At 40.6% G+C, this 17498-nt stretch overlaps 2 protein-coding genes across 4 annotated transcripts in view; one reads left to right on the top strand and one right to left on the bottom strand.

Annotated features, from left to right (window-relative positions):
• Nucleotides 1-3759, top strand: part of abcb6b (ATP-binding cassette, sub-family B (MDR/TAP), member 6b) — a 41489-nt gene extending 37730 nt beyond the window's left edge. For 2 of the 3 annotated variants that reach the window (XM_022680254.2, XM_022680252.2), the window contains one exon: nt 1822-3759. In XM_022680254.2, coding sequence (XP_022535975.2) covers nt 1822-1960 — 139 coding nt within the window. In that variant the 3' untranslated portion in view covers nt 1961-3759. The remainder of the gene's footprint in view (nt 1-1821) is intronic. The other variant, XM_022680253.2, reaches the window with a different exon arrangement.
• Nucleotides 3760-4232: 473 nt separating this feature from the next.
• Nucleotides 4233-17225, bottom strand: si:ch211-67e16.11 (uncharacterized). The gene is made up of 7 exons (XM_007234161.4): nt 16552-17225; nt 10900-11121; nt 9837-10007; nt 9538-9669; nt 8341-8510; nt 6257-6493; nt 4233-5821 (listed from the first exon to the last, which is right to left on the bottom strand). The coding sequence occupies exons 1-7, from the start codon at nt 17006-17008 to the stop codon at nt 5630-5632; spliced, it is 1581 nt and encodes a 526-aa protein (XP_007234223.2). The 5' UTR covers nt 17009-17225; the 3' UTR covers nt 4233-5629.
• Nucleotides 17226-17498: the final 273 nt, after the last annotated feature.

Here is a 17498-nt window from a genome sequence, read left to right as displayed (position 1 = left end):
GTGTAACCTCCAACACACTCAATCCCATCCCATTCTGCTCTTTGATATATGAGTCGTCCACCCCCAAACACACACACACACACACACACACACACCACACACACATTTATATACATACACTCAAATGCTCCCTCCCACAGGCAATTGGGATGTAACCCCACACCCTTGCACACTCAACCCTGAATGACACTGCGATGTAAACACAACACACACACACACACACACAGGCCTTTTAAGCCACAGATCTGCAGCTCTGAATGCATACACATTCATTCATTCAGTGATTCATTCATCGTCTTATCACACATACACACAGGAAGAGAGGAACGAGAGGGACAAAGAGAGGGGTAGGAGGTGAGGGGTTAATGCTTTTAGGAAAGGGGAGTTAATTGAAACACCTTGTCCAGTTTCCAGGCCAGAACAGGTACAGGACAGCCTGAGAAGAAGCACCAGTCAGTGCTTTATTAATTCATACCAGGAATCTTTTCAAAGCTAAGGGGACCAACATTTTCTCAAATCCATCCTTCATCCCACAAGAATAGATGAGGCCTTTATCATATGACAGTATTTTAAAATTACCTTAAAAGTAATAATACAGTGCTGAGTGGTCCAGCGGTCTAAAACACTGCCACTATGATCAGGAGATTGTTGGTTCGAATCCCAGACATAAATCGTGCCATCAGCTGCCGGAGCCCTGAGAGAGCACAATTGGCCTTGCTCTCTCTGTGTGGGTAGATGCACTCTTTTCCCTCATCACTCCAAAGGGTAATGTTGATCACCCCAAGGCATCTGTGAGCTGATGTATCGGAACTGAGTCGCTGCGCTTTCCTCCGAGCACTCTGTAATGCTACTCGTTAATGCTACATCAGCAGCAGTTTGAAAAGAGGCAGTAGCTGACTTCATGTGTGTTGGAGGAGGCATGTGCAAGTCTTCACCCTTTACCCTTGAGTTGTGGCATCACTTGTGATGGGTGATTTACAGCTGAGTAGCACCTGAATGGGTGGGACTAATAATAATAAAAAGAATGAGTCTAGAATAGCGAGTTAGTCACGGTGCTAACAGTCAGGCTTAGCCTGGTTAAAGCCACAGTGCTAACAGACACAGTAGCCAGTCTTGAGTGGGTTAGGTGCAATGATAACAGCCAGGCTCAGCCAAGTTAGAGCTACAATGCTAACAGACACAGTAGCCAGCCTGGAGTAGGTTAGGCAACATGCTAATAGCCAGCCTCAGCAGGCTTGGACCAGGTTAGTTATGATGCGCACTGTTTTTCTGAGCTGGATTACTCACTTATACTGATAGTGTTAATAAACCCACATTTATTAAATGAGTACCCAGAGTAATCCCCCACTGCTGATTTTAGTTTTGGCCTCTCTCTGCCACTTACTACTAAAACTTTTCTAATAAATATGTTCTTGGTATGATTACCATCCATTTTCATAGCACATTATAATGTGGAACTGGTTAATTGTTTTTCTGCAACCCTCTTGAACTCCATATTCATTTACCTACTGTTTTGACCTTTAATTGTAAGGAGTGCTTTTCCATCTCCACCACCCTGAACTCTCTCACCACAACACCTGCTCCAGTTCTGACACTATCCTTCAGATTAATTGTAGCCTCAGCAGATCTGACCCCTGCATAACCCTAATTCTAATTTACTTTCTGTATGAACAAATCTAAGTAAAGGGTCCAAATACGCCCATGAGTGCACCTCACCCCTAAGTGATCCCTAAAAGAAACAAACAGAAACGCAGGAGAAAGCTTCTGCTTGCCATTTGGACCCCCTGTGAAGCTGAGTGTGTGTTCTGGTTGATGTTTCAGGCACGAGGAGTTGCTGGCCATGCAGGGACTGTACTCAGCCATGTGGCAAAAGCAGCAGCAGCAGCAAGAAGACCCAGAGTCAAGTCCTTCCACTGATACACAACCAGTGGAGGAACAGCAGGAGCACACTGTAGAATGACACTTAATAACAGGTCAGGAAAAAAAGAATTTAGTCTCACTTTGTGTTAAGCGAAAACTGTGTTGTTGTATATTAATGAACATGTGATAACATACTACAGGTCATGTATTAATTATTATAGATGCTAATAATAAGCTTTATTTGTTTTTTTTTGCACAGGAGGTTAATCCAAGTAATAAAAAAACAACAAACCTCAAACATAACATTAAACATATTAACTATTTTGAGGTTAGAATAATCTACCATCATCTACTATATATATATATATATATATATATATATATATATATATATATATATAGCTCTGGAAAAATCAGAATCAGTTTCTCTGATTTAACTATTTATAGGTATATGTTTGAGTAAAATAAACATAGTTATTTTATTCTAGAAACTACTGACATTTCTCCCAAATTCCAAATAAAACATATTGTCATTTAGAGCATTTATTTGAGAAAAAAACAAAGCAAGTTTATTCATAAAGTAATTCATAAAGTTTTCAGAGTTCAGAAATTAATATTTGGTGGAATAACCCTGGTTTTTGATCACATTTTTCATGCATCTTGGAATGTTCTCCTCCACCAGTCTTACACACTGCTTTTGGATAACTTTATGCCACTTCTGGTGCAAAAATTCAAGCAATTTAGCTTGGTTTGATGGCTTGTGATCATCCATCTTCCTCTTGATTATATTTCAGAAGTTTTCAATTTGGTAAAATCAAAGAAACTTTTTTTAGTGGTCTTTTATTTTTTTTCTATAAAATATATTACTAATCAAAATGATAGCTTCTCATTTTTAAAAACAAGCATCTCATCATCTGTAATAGCTGTAACAGAAACATCAGCAGTTAATGGAATAATACAAATGTTTTTTACACTTGTGTAATTAATGTTGATAGACGTGTATTTAAGCAGTCTATCCTACAGTAATTCACTGTAACAGTGGTGACATCTCCAGAAGTTACATTGTTGTTTGATGATCATTAATATATAATAACACAGTCATTATAGTCACTTAATATAAAGTGGGACCAAATGGAGCAATGCAATGTGTCATTCTGGTTAATAAGTCTTCTCAGGCAATATATTCTGTATTCTGTATTCTATATTCTGTCAATATAACTGTTTTTATTTTTGATATGTTTCTTTGGATAGCACTGGTTTGCCATACTTTTTTTTTACTTTGATGCCAGGTGTAAGAACATGTTTAAGTTTATCATACGCACACTGTTTACCGTTCATAAGCCTTTATTATATTATATTATATTTTGTTGTTTTGCAAGGTTTTTCTCAAAGCAAGATTTCTTAGTTTTTGTAAGCCAAAGGTCAAGTGTAGCCATGGAAGAACAGCTGAGGGACATTGTGACTTAATTTGGTGACTCACCACCATGTTTACAGTATATTTTGTCAACAGGTCTGAAAACACTCCTATCAAATGAAAGGGAATCTGAATGGACATCATTTTATTACTTCATGATCTGGACATTCTCAGGGAATGTTGTGGGTAGTGTCAGTGAAATGGTGCTTTATAGAGTGCATGTGCAATTGCCTTTGACACAGACGTGGGCCTGTTTTAATATGTCTGTTTACAGGAATGCATTTGAAAAATGAAGTACTTTGTTAATAGTTGTCTGCATTAAAAACCAAAAAAATCTGAAGCTGCTCATATATGTTTAAATATATTCTGGTTTTATGGGAAGAATGTTATTTTAAAGTGATGTTTGTAACTGAGAAACATGTACAGCTTATATTGCCATTGTTTTGTACTGGTTTAATAAAGTGAAGCATTCTACAAATACAACTCATTTGGATTAATGTAACCTTTTTAAAGTGACAATCTGTACTTTTTTTTTTATGAAAATGTGCAATCGCACCATGATTTATTTTCTTATGTTATCAGTAGATCCTGTATCAGTGCCTTTAGCAGCACCTTAGCTTTTTAAGTACTGCTGCTTTAAACTAGGTGGGAATGAGGTGGGTTGGTAATTACCTTACTTACACTAACATTTACACTCTTATCTTGTTGCAAAATCAATCAATCAAACTTTGACAGCAGTGCTTGAAAATGTAGTACCTAGAAATTGTAGTCATTTAGGAAATTAAGGATTTCCTTCATATGTTTAAACTATGTTTTAATCACAGAAGAACCACTGAACACCCTTTCAGTGAAGGGTTCTATTAAGAGCTAAGAACCACTTTTGCTGCCATTGGTTCTTTGAATGTAAAGACCTTCTACTCTTTAAAATAAGTATTTTTGGAATGAATACAACCCTAGCTATGTACAAAAGTTAATTTATTTTAAGTATTTACATCAGTTCAAACACACACACACATACACACACACTATGGTTTAACACACAACAGCAACAGCAATGAGGACATTTATCAACCTCTTACTCGACATTACTCGACATCGTCTTGACATCATCATTTGTTTAGCAGAACACGACAGATATTTACAGAATGAAGCACATACTTTGTTGTCTATACAAAAACAGTATCCGTTGACTTTACTGACGTTAAAGCTTTTATATATTTATATAGTCTGTTAAACTATGTTTACCTAAATACACTGAGAACATGATTTAATGGGAATTTGTACAAGAGAAAGGGGGAAGGAAGGCATGTGAAAGTCAGCAATAACTGACCTCGCTCTCACAATGTCCTTTTTTCTTTTTATAGCACACCAATAGACTTTCGCCTGGCTGCAGGGGGAGGTGCTTGGCTGTGGCATAGAGATGTCCACTTTGCTCGTTACTTCTTTAAACCTGCAATGGCCTTGATTAATTTTTGAGAGTTTGTACTGAAATCCCGGCAGAGACCAGCGGGACAGCTCCGTATCCTCCATGTGTTCTCCTATAGGCCGACGCTGCTGACGTGGGCGAGGGGTTTGAGGGCATGCTGGTTGCAGAGTGGTTAGCAAGAGCCTGTAAGTGTAGGAGAGAGCTCTAAAGTGGCCTTGCAAGGGGCAGCGTCGGGGACGGCGCCCGCCGAAGGAACAGTTCTCATGACTAAATCATGGCCGGGCCTCCGTTCCTTCAGGCCGTCTGAGAGGGAACTGTAGATTTGTCCTGAAATGTTAAAGTAGGCGTGAGGTGTGCGGCTGAGTGGCGTTGTCACCATTGTTCATCTCTAGCCGTGGCTTGCGCGCTGACCCGCGGAAGGACGCTCCGGCTGGAGAGCGGCTCTGCCCGCCCGCTGAACCCCCACGGCGGGTAGAGAAAAAGCCAGGAGCAAGAGGGCCTGCTGAAGAGTGCATAGCAGGGAGAGCTGGAGTTCAGAGTGAGGACATCATACACTTTCTTGCAGCTTCCTAATCCTCATCTTCCCTCGCTCCCTCTGTGTCCATACTGGCCTTTTTCTCTCCATCCACTGGAGGTTCTGGATCCGATTCATGATGGTTTGAATTGAACATGAGCAACAATAATTTATAACTGTTCATTTGATTTGTGTTCTCACTCAGTAGCCTTCTAAAAATGAACTGTCCTAAAGAATCTAGGATTAAACATGAAAATGAAGAGGAGTCAAAGAAGAGTCAACTGAAGAAGAGCTAAGCCACGTTTGCCATTCTGGATTCTGTTGGTGGTTGAGTGCTGGATGACTGGGATGGTGTGCTAGAAGAAGCAGCATAATCTCTTTCTTTCTCTCTCGACCTCTCACTCTCTCTCTCCTCTCAGTTCCTCATGCTGTCATCAGGCTTGCGGCGGCCCTGGTGCCACAGGGCTGTGGGCAGGTTCTGGCAACCCATATACTCCTTCCTCATCTCGGCCTCAGTTAGAGGAGGTGTGGAGTTACAGGGAGCTCCAGCCAGGGTGACGTTCAGCAGGCTGGCTGCTGCATCATCCACACGAGGCATCACTGCACTCTGCCGAAAGACAGAAAGTAAGAAAATGTGGGCAAAAAAATAATAAAAAATAATATAAGGGTAGCATTCACGTTGGCATCCTTGCTCTAAATACTATACACTATACATACAAATGTTCATATAAAGTCTGTATAAATTATTGCATTTAGCCATTTTTTTTAATTGCACCAAATTCTAACATGGATGCATACATGCACAGCTTCTCTGAGCAGATGTTCATGCCTAATATCAGCCTTAAAATAGATAATTCTCCATCCAATACTATCTTGGTTTGAGTTGCGTTAGAGAGGTGGGGATGAGGTGTTGTGGTAATCACCTTACATCCTGGCCTCACTAACAGTCGAAATGTAATCAAATGCTGACAGCAGTGCTCCAAAATATAGGAGACCTAGAAACTCTAGAGATTGTAGACAAATTAAGGATTTTCCCTCATACCTTACTCAGGTGGTCTATAAGGCAGTGGGATGGAGGCAGAGAGGCCCAGAACTGCGCTGTGTCCACCCAGGGCAGGCCGTTGAGCAGCACCACGTTGAGGTGTTTGAGAGAGCTCCTCAGTCTCTTACTGAGAACAGAGGTGTAGCTCTGCTCCACAAAGAGCAGCACTCGACTGGCCCTGCAGCCCGCCAGGTCAGCCAGCAGCTCCCCCACCGTGTAGCGCTCCTTCAGATCCGCCTAGATGGAGAAATATAGTAGACGTTCTTGTTAATGCACCCAATAACGTCTGTATTGTACTTTAGAGTAAGTGAACATTTTGAACCCGGAGGCACACTGTCCTGCACATTATAGTGCTTTTCCTGCTTTAACGCACAAACCAGAATGAGAAGCATAATTTCTGGTAGGGATTGTCATTTCGTGGAACTGCTGCAGCTCATAATTACAGAAAATTTAATAACTAACTAAGCTGTATGAAATAATATAAATGCACTTGGTTGCAGCTGGTGTTCCAAAAGGTGTGGAATGTATTATATAGCTCAGACTCAAATTGTGTGAGCTGGAAGTCAGTGTAGGCTAGTTAGTCACATTCACTAACAGCACACTTGAACCCAAAAATACTTATGATATTAGTGCTAATGACATTAATAAAAAAGTAGAAAGTGTCCAAAAAAAGTTCTTACAGTGTCAGATTTTCCAATGAAGATCGGTCTATCCCCCTTGATACTGTACTGCATGTATTGCAGCCCCAAATTACCCCAAAAGTCGGTTTAACAAATACCACTGCATTTCCCCAAACATGATACAGAAGATAAAATATGTAAAGTAAACCCTTGGTGCTTTGATGCTTAATTCTAAACTCCAGCTTCTACCATATTGTTGCCACCATGAGAAGTAGCCTTCTCAAATTAACGTGATTTATAAGTGGTATGTGTGCATGTCATTACAAAAATGATCCCCCTGGTATTTTTGGTTGAGGCGTTTTCTGTTGGTTTTGGAATGACTTTCTGGCTTTAGTGGAAATGCCATTAGTTGATTGAACCAGCTATCCATATGAAGGGCCTTTTAGGGTGAAAGGAGCAGCTTTCTCATGGGGAGCAGACCGTCTGGTGGTCCTGAGCCTGTGTGGTCCTTGTCTCTCAAGCCCCCCCCCTTTGTCACTCCCATCCCTGTCTGGGGATCAGGTTGTTGCCTTTGTCCCTGGAGAGTCTGCGTCTATTGTTACAGAAGGAAGGGCTTTACCACGCAGTCTGGGCCCTTCCGTCTGCCCGGCTCTGAGCATATGGCCAGGATTACTGACCACTTTTAGCAGGAGAAGGTGGGATTTCACTGAGGTCAAACGGGTGTATTCTTAAAAGGGAATATAATGAAATGTGTTCCCGCTTTGTGGAGCGAGTTTATTAATGATGGATTAAAGCCAGGGGTTGTTGTAGGAATGAAGGATTGACAGATCTATTATGCTTTGGGATGAGAATGTCTGGATGTACTTTAAGAAGCTTTTAGGCTTACAATAACATCCCACTGTATTTCTTTCAGATCCAATATCTTAGATCATACTGAGATATTATTGTTAGAAAGGAAGGAATAATGCATCTTCCAGAAGCATCCAGAGATCACTAGATCCAAGCCCATACATGAGGACAAAAGGATTAGCCCCCAAACACCAAAGACTGGAGACCATTCCAGTTCCTTCCTTTTCTACTTAATAAAGGAAATAAAGAGATGAGAAGGGACCGGAAGGCTGCGTTTACCCGACTTCTGTGACCGAAAGCCTCCATTGCTGCGTCTTTGATTGGGCAATAGGCACTTTGAAGTGGTGGTCTGTGCTGATTTATAGAGGGGACACATTGAATCCATTAACAGGAAGATAAAGGATGATCCTTCTTGCATTCCTGAGGTCTGTCTATTGATCTCCTGCTTGGACTTCCTGCTGCAGAACACTGACTGTAGCACACAGCTGCAGTTATTCAACAGGGCCATCTAGGCACAAATGCTGGCCACATTATTGTGGACTGCTTTCTGATATGAAAGCTTTGTGAGCAGAATGTGAACGCTGGTGGTTTGTCTTGAAGGTTTTAAACACTTACGATGCCATTGTTGTTGCGGTCCCACAGCAGCATGGTCCCATCGTTGCGGGTGGGGCTGTTCAGGTAGAGGACCAGGGTGTCTGCACAGTGCTGCTTGCGGCAGATATAGGAGATGTGGTTCCTGATCACCTCCTTCTCTGTGGCTGGATACATCCCTTCTGCTTCTTTAGCTATGGGAGAGCACAGTACAGTACAGTGGTGAAATAAGTTTTAAGTTCTACAACATGCAACAAAAACTGTGTTTCCTATATTAACATTGACTTTTATTTTATTGCAGAGAGTATGAACCCAACATGTTTCATGATTCGTCTGCTCAATTTAATTCCCTTTGTTAAGATCAATTAAAACATTTTACAGCTAGTATGAGGTAAAAACAACTTTTGAGACTTCTGAAAAGCAAAAAATGTGCCGAGAAGCTCTATTTTGTCAAAAAAGACCAGAGTGTGCCAGGGGGTTAATTTGGCAAACTTTTGTCAAGCAATACAATACTACAATTCACAAAAGACATTTAAAACTTTACTGTGCAAAACAGAAGCCTTAAGCTAACCACGTCCAGAGGTGGTGTCTTAGAAGAAGTTTCTCTGAGCTCAGAAGCAGCTGGTATGGACCATCACACAGTGGAAACATGTGAGTATATTAAGATCTTGAAACAAAATATGACGGACATCCATACATTTTTCAACAAGACAATTGCCAACCACATGCTGCACACATTACCTAGGCATGGCTCTTGAAGAAGAGGCTACATATTTTTGACTGGGCTGCCTGATCTGTCCCCAATAGAAGATGTTTGGAGAACTTTAACATGAAAAATGTGATCATGACTACCATGAAATGTCACGCTTAAAATGCTCCTAAGTGCATTTTAAAGCACATTTTAAGTGCTGTGACTGTGAGAATGAATGGCAGCATTACATAATTGATGAATCTTTTACTATCCTACTAAGATTTTTAAGAATGTGTTGTAAACCTGAATATCATAATAATAATTATAAAAATAAATTAAACAAAGATAAAACATTACATATACTGTCTGCAAAGAAAAAGAGTCAAAGTAAATGTAAGAAACTTTTTTTCCATCCTGACTTTTTATGATTTGGGATGCTAGAAAGTCTCTCAATACTTAATCCATCATGTACATTGCTCATCACTCACAAGTATACGTACATTAGTTGCAGATTTGCTTTGATTTCTTACCTGCTACTTGACCATTTCCAGCAAAGAAGGTTTTGATGTGATCCTTATGGAAGCCGTTGTTCCTCAGCATCCTGTAAAAGACCAGCAGGTTCTGCACATGGCGCTGGTATGTGATCTGCTCCTGCCAGCCACCTGTATGAGACGTATGAAACAGCAGAGAGAGAGAGAGCTTAAGCAGAGCTGCCTTGCTGGATGTTTGAGTATGCATGTGTTAATCCATGAGATGACAGAAGAAAAGTGCTGGTTATTAACAACATTTTGAAAGTCAGAAAGATGTGAATCAGAGGGTTTTTTTTAACCTGAGAGCAGGACTGCATGGTCACAGGTCTGGTAGAGGCGGCAGGAGAGGTGTGTGGCGAGGGGCTGCTGGTGGCATCGGCGGGTGTTTTTATTCAGCTCACAGCTGGAGATGGGCACGCTGGGCCTGGTGAGGGGTAAGGGCTGTGGGCATCTGGCGAACTCTGGATGTTCTGTTATGGAGGCGGCACAAAGCATTAGAAGTTATTATAAATTATTTCAACTGTATGAAGAACATTCTTGCAGATGGCTGCTACTACTGTCACCTGGATTTAACTAAGTAAATTATCTGGGGTTTGGAGCTGCAGTTGGTCTGCAGGCTTAGGTTCAGCAACAGTATGTGCTCAAAGAATGAGGTCAGCTGACTACCTGAATATACTGAAAATAGACCAGGTTATTCCATCAATAGATTTTTCTTCCCTGATGACATGGGCATATTGCATTGTATTTATGAGGCTGGAATTGTGAAAGAGTGGTTCAGGGAGCATGAGATCATTATTTTCACACATGGATTGAGAGAGTTCACCACAGAGTCCAGACCTTAACCTCATTGAGAATCTTTGGGATGTGCTGGATGGAGAAGACTTTGTGCAGTGGTCAGACTCTACCATCATCAATGCTGCAAGATCTTGGTGAAAAATGAATGCAACACTGGACTGAAATAAATCTTGTGACATTACAGAAGCTTATTGAAACAATGCCACAAAGAATGTGTGCCCTTTTTTTTGGTGGCAACATTAATAGTGTATGACTATAGACATAATTTAATGCTTATAGCCATAGTATCTATTTGTCCATTTAACACTACAAGGTCTGAATTAGGTCTAGTTGTGTACTACACATTATGAATGGAAGCTTTTCATTGAAAAGAATATGTAGTTTAGAATTCAGCTTAAAACTGAGCCCAAATATACCAAAAATGTGTTATAGCTATATATAAGGTTGACTTTTTGTTTGTCATTATAACATTGTTCAAAGTGCTGCACATGTTTCAGTCTTTCTTATCACAGCCTTTTTTAGTGAAGAACTTTTATTCTCATTGTCTTGTCTTAAAACCTGACTCACCCACACAGCGTAGGCGCTGGGTACGGTTGCTGTCCCCCACTCCAACCACAAGGGGCAAAAAGTGGATCTCACACAGGCCACTGCTGCGCTCCACTCTGCCTCCTCTGGACAGGGCACTCCTGCGGAACCGTGTTCTCCCTGCCATGCGGTCACTGCGGCTCCGTCTCCGCTTCAGCTGGTTCTGGCAGCGAGTTTTCAGGGCCAACGTCAGACACTCCTCTCCTGTGAAGCATGAACATTCAGTCAGGGGGCTTCAGTTAATCACTGTTATCTTACAGTTACTATGTTGTTGTAAAGAGACAGTCTTAGTCATACTGACTGATGCTTTAAAAATGAACAAATGGCCAGCTGTGAAGCATGGAGGTAGCCTTTACCGTTGTGTTTCTGACAATGACATTGATAGTATTGCATAGGTGAATAATTTAATGTCATTTTGCCGACTGTGCAATTCAGTTTTACTGAACGGGAGCAGCTGGTGGAGCAATGGAGACTTCAGAAGGGGAAACTCAGAGCTCAGTAGCTCATTCATTTCTGACAAAACTGACAACAGTATAAAATAATAACACTCATACATCCTGTATTTCTCAGCAGTTTCTGACAAAACCTGGAATCGGATTCATCCGCTCTAAAAGGAGACCACATCATACCCGCCCAGTTTAAAATGATTCTTCTGCACGTTCCGTGCAATTACCCATTCTCCCCAGAGAGGGCCCTAAATCCCCCAAATCCCAAAACGTAAGGACATCAGCTTTAAACTTTTGCATAAGACCGTATATTGAATCAACAGACTGAAAATTGCATCAAAATTTCATAAGGAATGAAACAAAAGAAATCATCTTAAATGCTTGGAATGTAATGTTTTTTTTTTTCTCCTGAACTTTACGTTTTGTTTTTTTTTGTTTTTTAATACAAAACTTTGGGATGACAAACATGGATCACCCAAAAATTACACACTATCTCTTTGCACTATGTTTCCTTTACTTTTATGAGTTTGATGTAGACAAAAATGAATGAGACAATATCAGTCTTTTTTTGTAACATACACTTCTATTAGATAAACCTCCAGCTCAAAACTACAGAAGCAAATTTCAGACTCCTAACTGACTCTTAGTTAATCTGAGACATTGATTACCTAGAAAAAATACCTGATGAACTGATTGTATGATAAAATACTTTAAAAAAACAAGAGTCATCTTTAAGCGATTTTGGAGTGATTCCACATACAAACTACTTTTGATTTACTAAAGATCCTTTGAAACATAAAAATAAAATAAATTAAAATGAGATGCGTGTATGAAGAGCCTCTTTTTCAAAGTATAAAAGTAAAAGCATCTCCACATATGACAAATATTTCCCTAGAATGGGAATTGCATAGAAAGCTTTTTTTTCTTTATTTGTAAGAGTGTGGTGCTTTCACAGTCTGCTGTACGTATACCATTTATCCTGTTCTTGTTCTGGACCATTACCAGACACACAGTAGTTTAGAGAAGATTGCAGGGCTACCGCCGCCAAGCAGCCTGCATCTATTTCAGGTAACCCAGACTGAGGGATTTTCGAAGCAGACAGCCTTGTGAGATTAACTAATCAGAAACCATTATAAATCTACTTAACGTAATTTCACATAACCAGTAAAATTGCCTGCCACAATTAAATGTTTCCTTGGCTTGCTAATGCAGCATCCAACGCATTAATGTCTCTCTCTCTCTCGTTCTGGTTCTCTCTCTCTTTCTGTGGCCACTTATTTTCCCTGCTTCCATTACAGTCACACAAAAGGACCTGGGAGGATTTCAAGTGTGGTCAAAACAAACTGCTGCTGTCTTCTTCCTTCTCTCCCCACATCTTCAGCTTAGATGGTCAAGCTTGGGCAAATTCAAACCCAAAAATGTTTCCAGACAGTGAAAGAGATGCAAGCCAGATAATCTGCTTTTCCGCCCAGAGCTTATACTTGAGCCTCTCTCTCTTTTCCTTGATCATTTTTGACATGCTTAGCAATTATTAGATTTCCCAGGACTGCTTTTATTTCCTCCTCTCAGGAATCTTTACTGAAAACAGTGAATTACAGAGCTCTCAAGTTAATAGACGACTTGTGAGGTATGGCTGTGGATCAAGCAAATGAAACAGCAGCTGACCTTAAAGATGATTTTTATGATTTTATGAAGTTCTTTTATTTTAAACTTTGTTATTGTCATATTGGTGTAGACTAATTTAAGAAATTTGAAAATGTGAATTTTGAAAACTCTTCATAGGGGATTCATAGGGTTGTTTGATGGATTCCACACTGTAAATCTTAACTTAATTCTTTAAAAAATATTTAAGTCAATAAAAGGTTGTTCTTTTCTGAAAGGTAAGGGAAAAGTTAATGTAATTGATTGGTCAATTAAAACCCTTACTATTGACCCTTAAACTATGAACACAGGCTCCAAGTGGACCACCAGACTAAGCTGCTGTCTTTATGCGCGGTGGTTCGTATTCCGGATCATGTTGTTTGCCATCAGCAGCTGGAGTCTGAGAGAGCACAATTGGCCATGCTTTCTCAGGCGTGGGTCCTTGCGTTTTACACTACTAGTGCGATGTTGGTCAGCACAGGCATCTGTTATCTAATGTATTGACGCCAGGGAGCCGTGGTTTCCTTTGAGCACATCAGCAGCAGAGGCAGAGGATGCATGTGGAGGTCTTCATATTTCTATTGTTGAGGCACTATTACTGATAGGGGGAGTTTATTTGAACAAGGATTGGATAATTTACCCTCTAAACCTTTTTAATGTGAATTTGAGTAAAATTAGCCTTTTTTGGGGTCCTCAAAGCAACTTAAGGCGTTTTTCCACAGTTTTTCGACTGAAGAATCCTTAAAAGATCCTCAGTAATTAGTTTATTTGATCGAAGAGGCCATTGTCATGCAACTTAATTATATTAGTTTTGAGAAATGCCATTCTTTCTTTTTTTCTTTTAGTTCTTTAAAAATCCATTGTGTTCTTGTGATATGTATAAAACCACCAGGTTCTTACCAATACACAGCCCTGTTTATTAGCACAAAATAGTTCTTAATGGGTTTTAAAAGTGGTTCTTTTATGGCATCACCTAAAAATAAACTCTTGAAGAAGCATTATATTTAAGAGTGAAGTATCTTAGAGGGTCAAACTTGAAGGCGTGCACTAAAGTTGACTTCGCTGCAGGGGGTCGGTGGTGAGTATGGAGAGTTATGTACTGGTGCAAAGGACAGAATACACACTCAGGATGAATAATTGACTCCTCTTATTCCGATTGCATGACTCCTTCTTGGTTTAGTGGTGCATCTGCCCTCTGCTATCCCAGCAGGGGGGCATGGCCTGACTGTCCCTGAGAGAGCTGCCCCAGGAGCAGAGTGCATTCATTCACCCTCTCTCACACGCTTCCTCACATCCACCTAGACTCCACACACACGCACAGTCCTGCCCTCACACACACACACTGCAGCCAGCTGAACTGTCAGTAGTGATGACCACACTGTTAAGAAGCACAGGCTTTAGTGGTGATCAGTGTAGTGATGCCCACAGTCTTAATGACGTGTAGTCCCCTATATTCACAACGACCATGACCCAAATATTAAAGGTGAGCATGGTGTGCATCAAGGAGGGTATTGTCACAGTCATAAAAAACCTTGTATCTCCACAGTGGCACATTTACAGGAACAGGTAGAGAACGTTTTAACTTTCATTGGCTGTAAATATTGAAATATTTTATTTAAACTTATTTTGGAGCATTTCAATTGGTCTGTATGAATTTTGGATTCAACTTACATTAAAAAGTGCAAAAATGGAGGTGAAAAAATTTTTGTGATGCTTTTCATGGACAAAAGTATTTGGACACCTGCTCATTTATTGTTACTTCACAAACCTGTTAAAGAAACTGTCTCTACTGCCCACGGCACTCGTTTTACACATTTTTTTTCAACATTTCTGTGAGGATTTGACTGAAAGAAAGAGCAGTATCAAGAGTATTATTAAGATTAACGTCAGTTATGCTGAAATATCATCATCCCCAACTCCCCATCTCATTGCAAAGACCTGGATGGAGCACCATCATTCAAGAGAACACAGTTCCACTGCTCCACAGCTCAATGCTGAAGGATTTATTCCCCTTTGGCCCACTCTATTGGAAAAGCTGGTTCACTTTTATCTGGTTTAGAGAGTACTATTCTTCTGGCAATACAATTTTCTACAGGGACTAGCCATGTGCATTTCCACATCTATGTCAGCAATGCATTGGTGTGACTAAGTAAAGCAGCTGAATGCGTGGATTCATTAGAAGGGGTGTCCACAAACATTCAGACATACAAAATAGTGTACACAGGCATGCAGGCTGTGATGGAAAGTCAAATATTGGCTTTGGGGAAAACGCAAAGGTATTTTAGGTGGGATAGGCTGATGGTGATGTTTTTACTTGATGGAAACTGCAGTATTTTTGTGTGTCTAGTAAATGTCCAGTGAGGTCAATCTTACCCACATGTGCTAAATTGACCTTACGTATTGACCATGTTACGAGCTCTGTCTAAAATAAAGGTGTGAAACCTGTCCACAAAGGGCCAGTACGGCTGCAGGTTTTCATTTTAACTAAGCCTAAACATGTCATTATTTTGCTGACTGATTAAACAGGTGGAATCATGTGTGCTGCTGGTTGTTTAGATTGAATCCTGGAGAACCAGTGTCCAGCAAAGTCTGAGAATTCATCTACTGGTACTCAAGCTCTCTACACCCACTTAACCTAGCAATTAACAGATGAGCTGAATCAGGTGTTTTAGAGCTGCAACATTACCAGACTGTGCCCTGCCTAACAGGTGATGAACCCTCTAATAAAGATGTTAAAAGGCGCTGTTTCTAGTCCACTCTGAGATCATCTCTAGAACACACTGCGGATGAGATATGAAAAGCAGTTCTGTTGTTTTTCCTACTTTTTCATTTATTTAAGTTTCAAGATAAGATAATACACGTGTTGTCATGTAAAAAAAAAACATTTAAATCAAACATATAATAACCTGTAGACCTAATCAGTATAAATGTGTAGCAAAGTACTGTTTTAATTAAGGTAATAATTGATTTAGATGCTTATGTTAAATCTATTCTTAACAAAACCTTCAAATGTATGCAATTACATTCTTTTGAATATACCACAAAGAGTTCTTAAGTGATTCCTCGTGAGAATGTCTTATGGTTCCCTATATATGTATATATATACAGCTGATATGATAATGATAAATGTTTATATTGATTTCCAGATATGTATAAATATATAAAGATGAATTTATAAGTTATAGACAGATCTATAGAGAACCATTTTGGCTATAGGAGACCTTTTTATGGTTTTGTGTGTTTATATCTTTATTATAGTAACAACAATTTTCTAACCTACGTGTCTATGTTTATGTCACTTCTTATTTTTTACTTTTTTAGTTTAGTATTTTTTTATTATTTATAATAATTTGTGACTTTTTCACATTTTTAAACCCTGTTTAGGTTTTTCCTTAATGTTGAATTTTATTTTAAGTTTTTCTAATAATTTTGTGCATCATATTTTTTATTGTATAAACTTTTTCTGATATTTTATTATTATTTATTTTAATTATTGGTCCTTTAAATATGTAAATTCGTAAAAGTTCATCGCTCGCGCTCCACTCACCCAGATAAACCCCGTCCATGTGTCCGCACTTCTTCTTGGTCACGTTAAAGTCCAGGTAGAAGAGAACCACGGGGTGTCCGAAGCTCTCCTCCGGGCTGGGGTCCAGCACCAGGACGGCGTCGTGCGCGCTGGCTCCGGGGAACAGCTCCCGGTTGGCCCCGGGCTCGTCCGAAGCCGCTGCCGGGGAGCCGGTGGACTGGGAGTCCGGCAGGATGGCCAGAACTTGTTCCGGGCCGGACTCGGACACGTAGACCACCACTCCGGACAGGCGGAGGTGGGCCAGTCTGGAGCACTCGCCGTCCGGCAGACTGACCCTGCGGCACAGGCTCAGCTTCACGTACTGGAAGGCAGCCTTCACCCAGCGGTCCAGCCGCGCCAGCCGGACCCGGGACCCGCCGTGCTGACCGGCCAACAGCGCGAGGAGCAGCAGGGGGACGCACGCGGAGCGCAGCTTCATCCTGTCCGAGGAACTGAGCAACTCTCTCACACACTCTCTCACACACTCTCTGTGTCTCTGGATCTAAAACTCACTAACACTGGAGTGGACTGGAGTCAGACTGGGAGGGAGGATGCAGGACCCTCTGCATGGGACAGGACACGAAAAAGAGCTCGAGGAAGCATCCAGATGGAGGAAAGTGCCCTACAACTGTAACTCCATCCCACAGGCACTGACACAACACCGGTAAACAGTGGGCGGAGGAGGGAGGTGGGGGAAGGAGGAGCGGTGGGGGTGTAAAGTGGGAGAGGGGACCTGTACCTGCCCCTCTCTCATCCCATTACTCACACACTGCCAGCATGATCACCAGGCTACACGAATTTAGTGCATCTCAAAAATAGAATCTATTTAAAAAGTTAACTAGTTTATTTCAGTAATTCAAATGTTTCAGAATGAGAAATATATTATATAGATGTATTACTTAAAGAGGGATCTATTTTAGGCATTTATT

The sequence above is a fragment of the Astyanax mexicanus genome, chromosome 11, assembly GCF_023375975.1.
Source record: "Astyanax mexicanus isolate ESR-SI-001 chromosome 11, AstMex3_surface, whole genome shotgun sequence".
NCBI lineage: Eukaryota > Metazoa > Chordata > Actinopteri > Characiformes > Acestrorhamphidae > Astyanax > Astyanax mexicanus.
The sequence above is the reverse complement of the archived record's forward strand: the minus strand, read 5'-3'. Positions and strand labels throughout refer to the sequence as shown.

Bases quoted from the DNA above. Each gene is read 5' to 3' on its own strand.
- si:ch211-67e16.11 (XM_007234161.4), bottom strand. From the start codon at position 17,008: ATGAAGCTGCGCTCCGCGTGCGTCCCCCTGCTGCTCCTCGCGCTGTTG. The intron at 8,511-9,537 runs GTAAGAAATCAA...GCTCTCCCATAG, and splicing joins TGGAAATGGTCAAGTAGCAG to CTAAAGAAGCAGAAGGGATG. The intron at 6,494-8,340 runs GTAAGTGTTTAA...TTCTCCATCTAG, and splicing joins ACCGCAACAACAATGGCATC to GCGGATCTGAAGGAGCGCTA.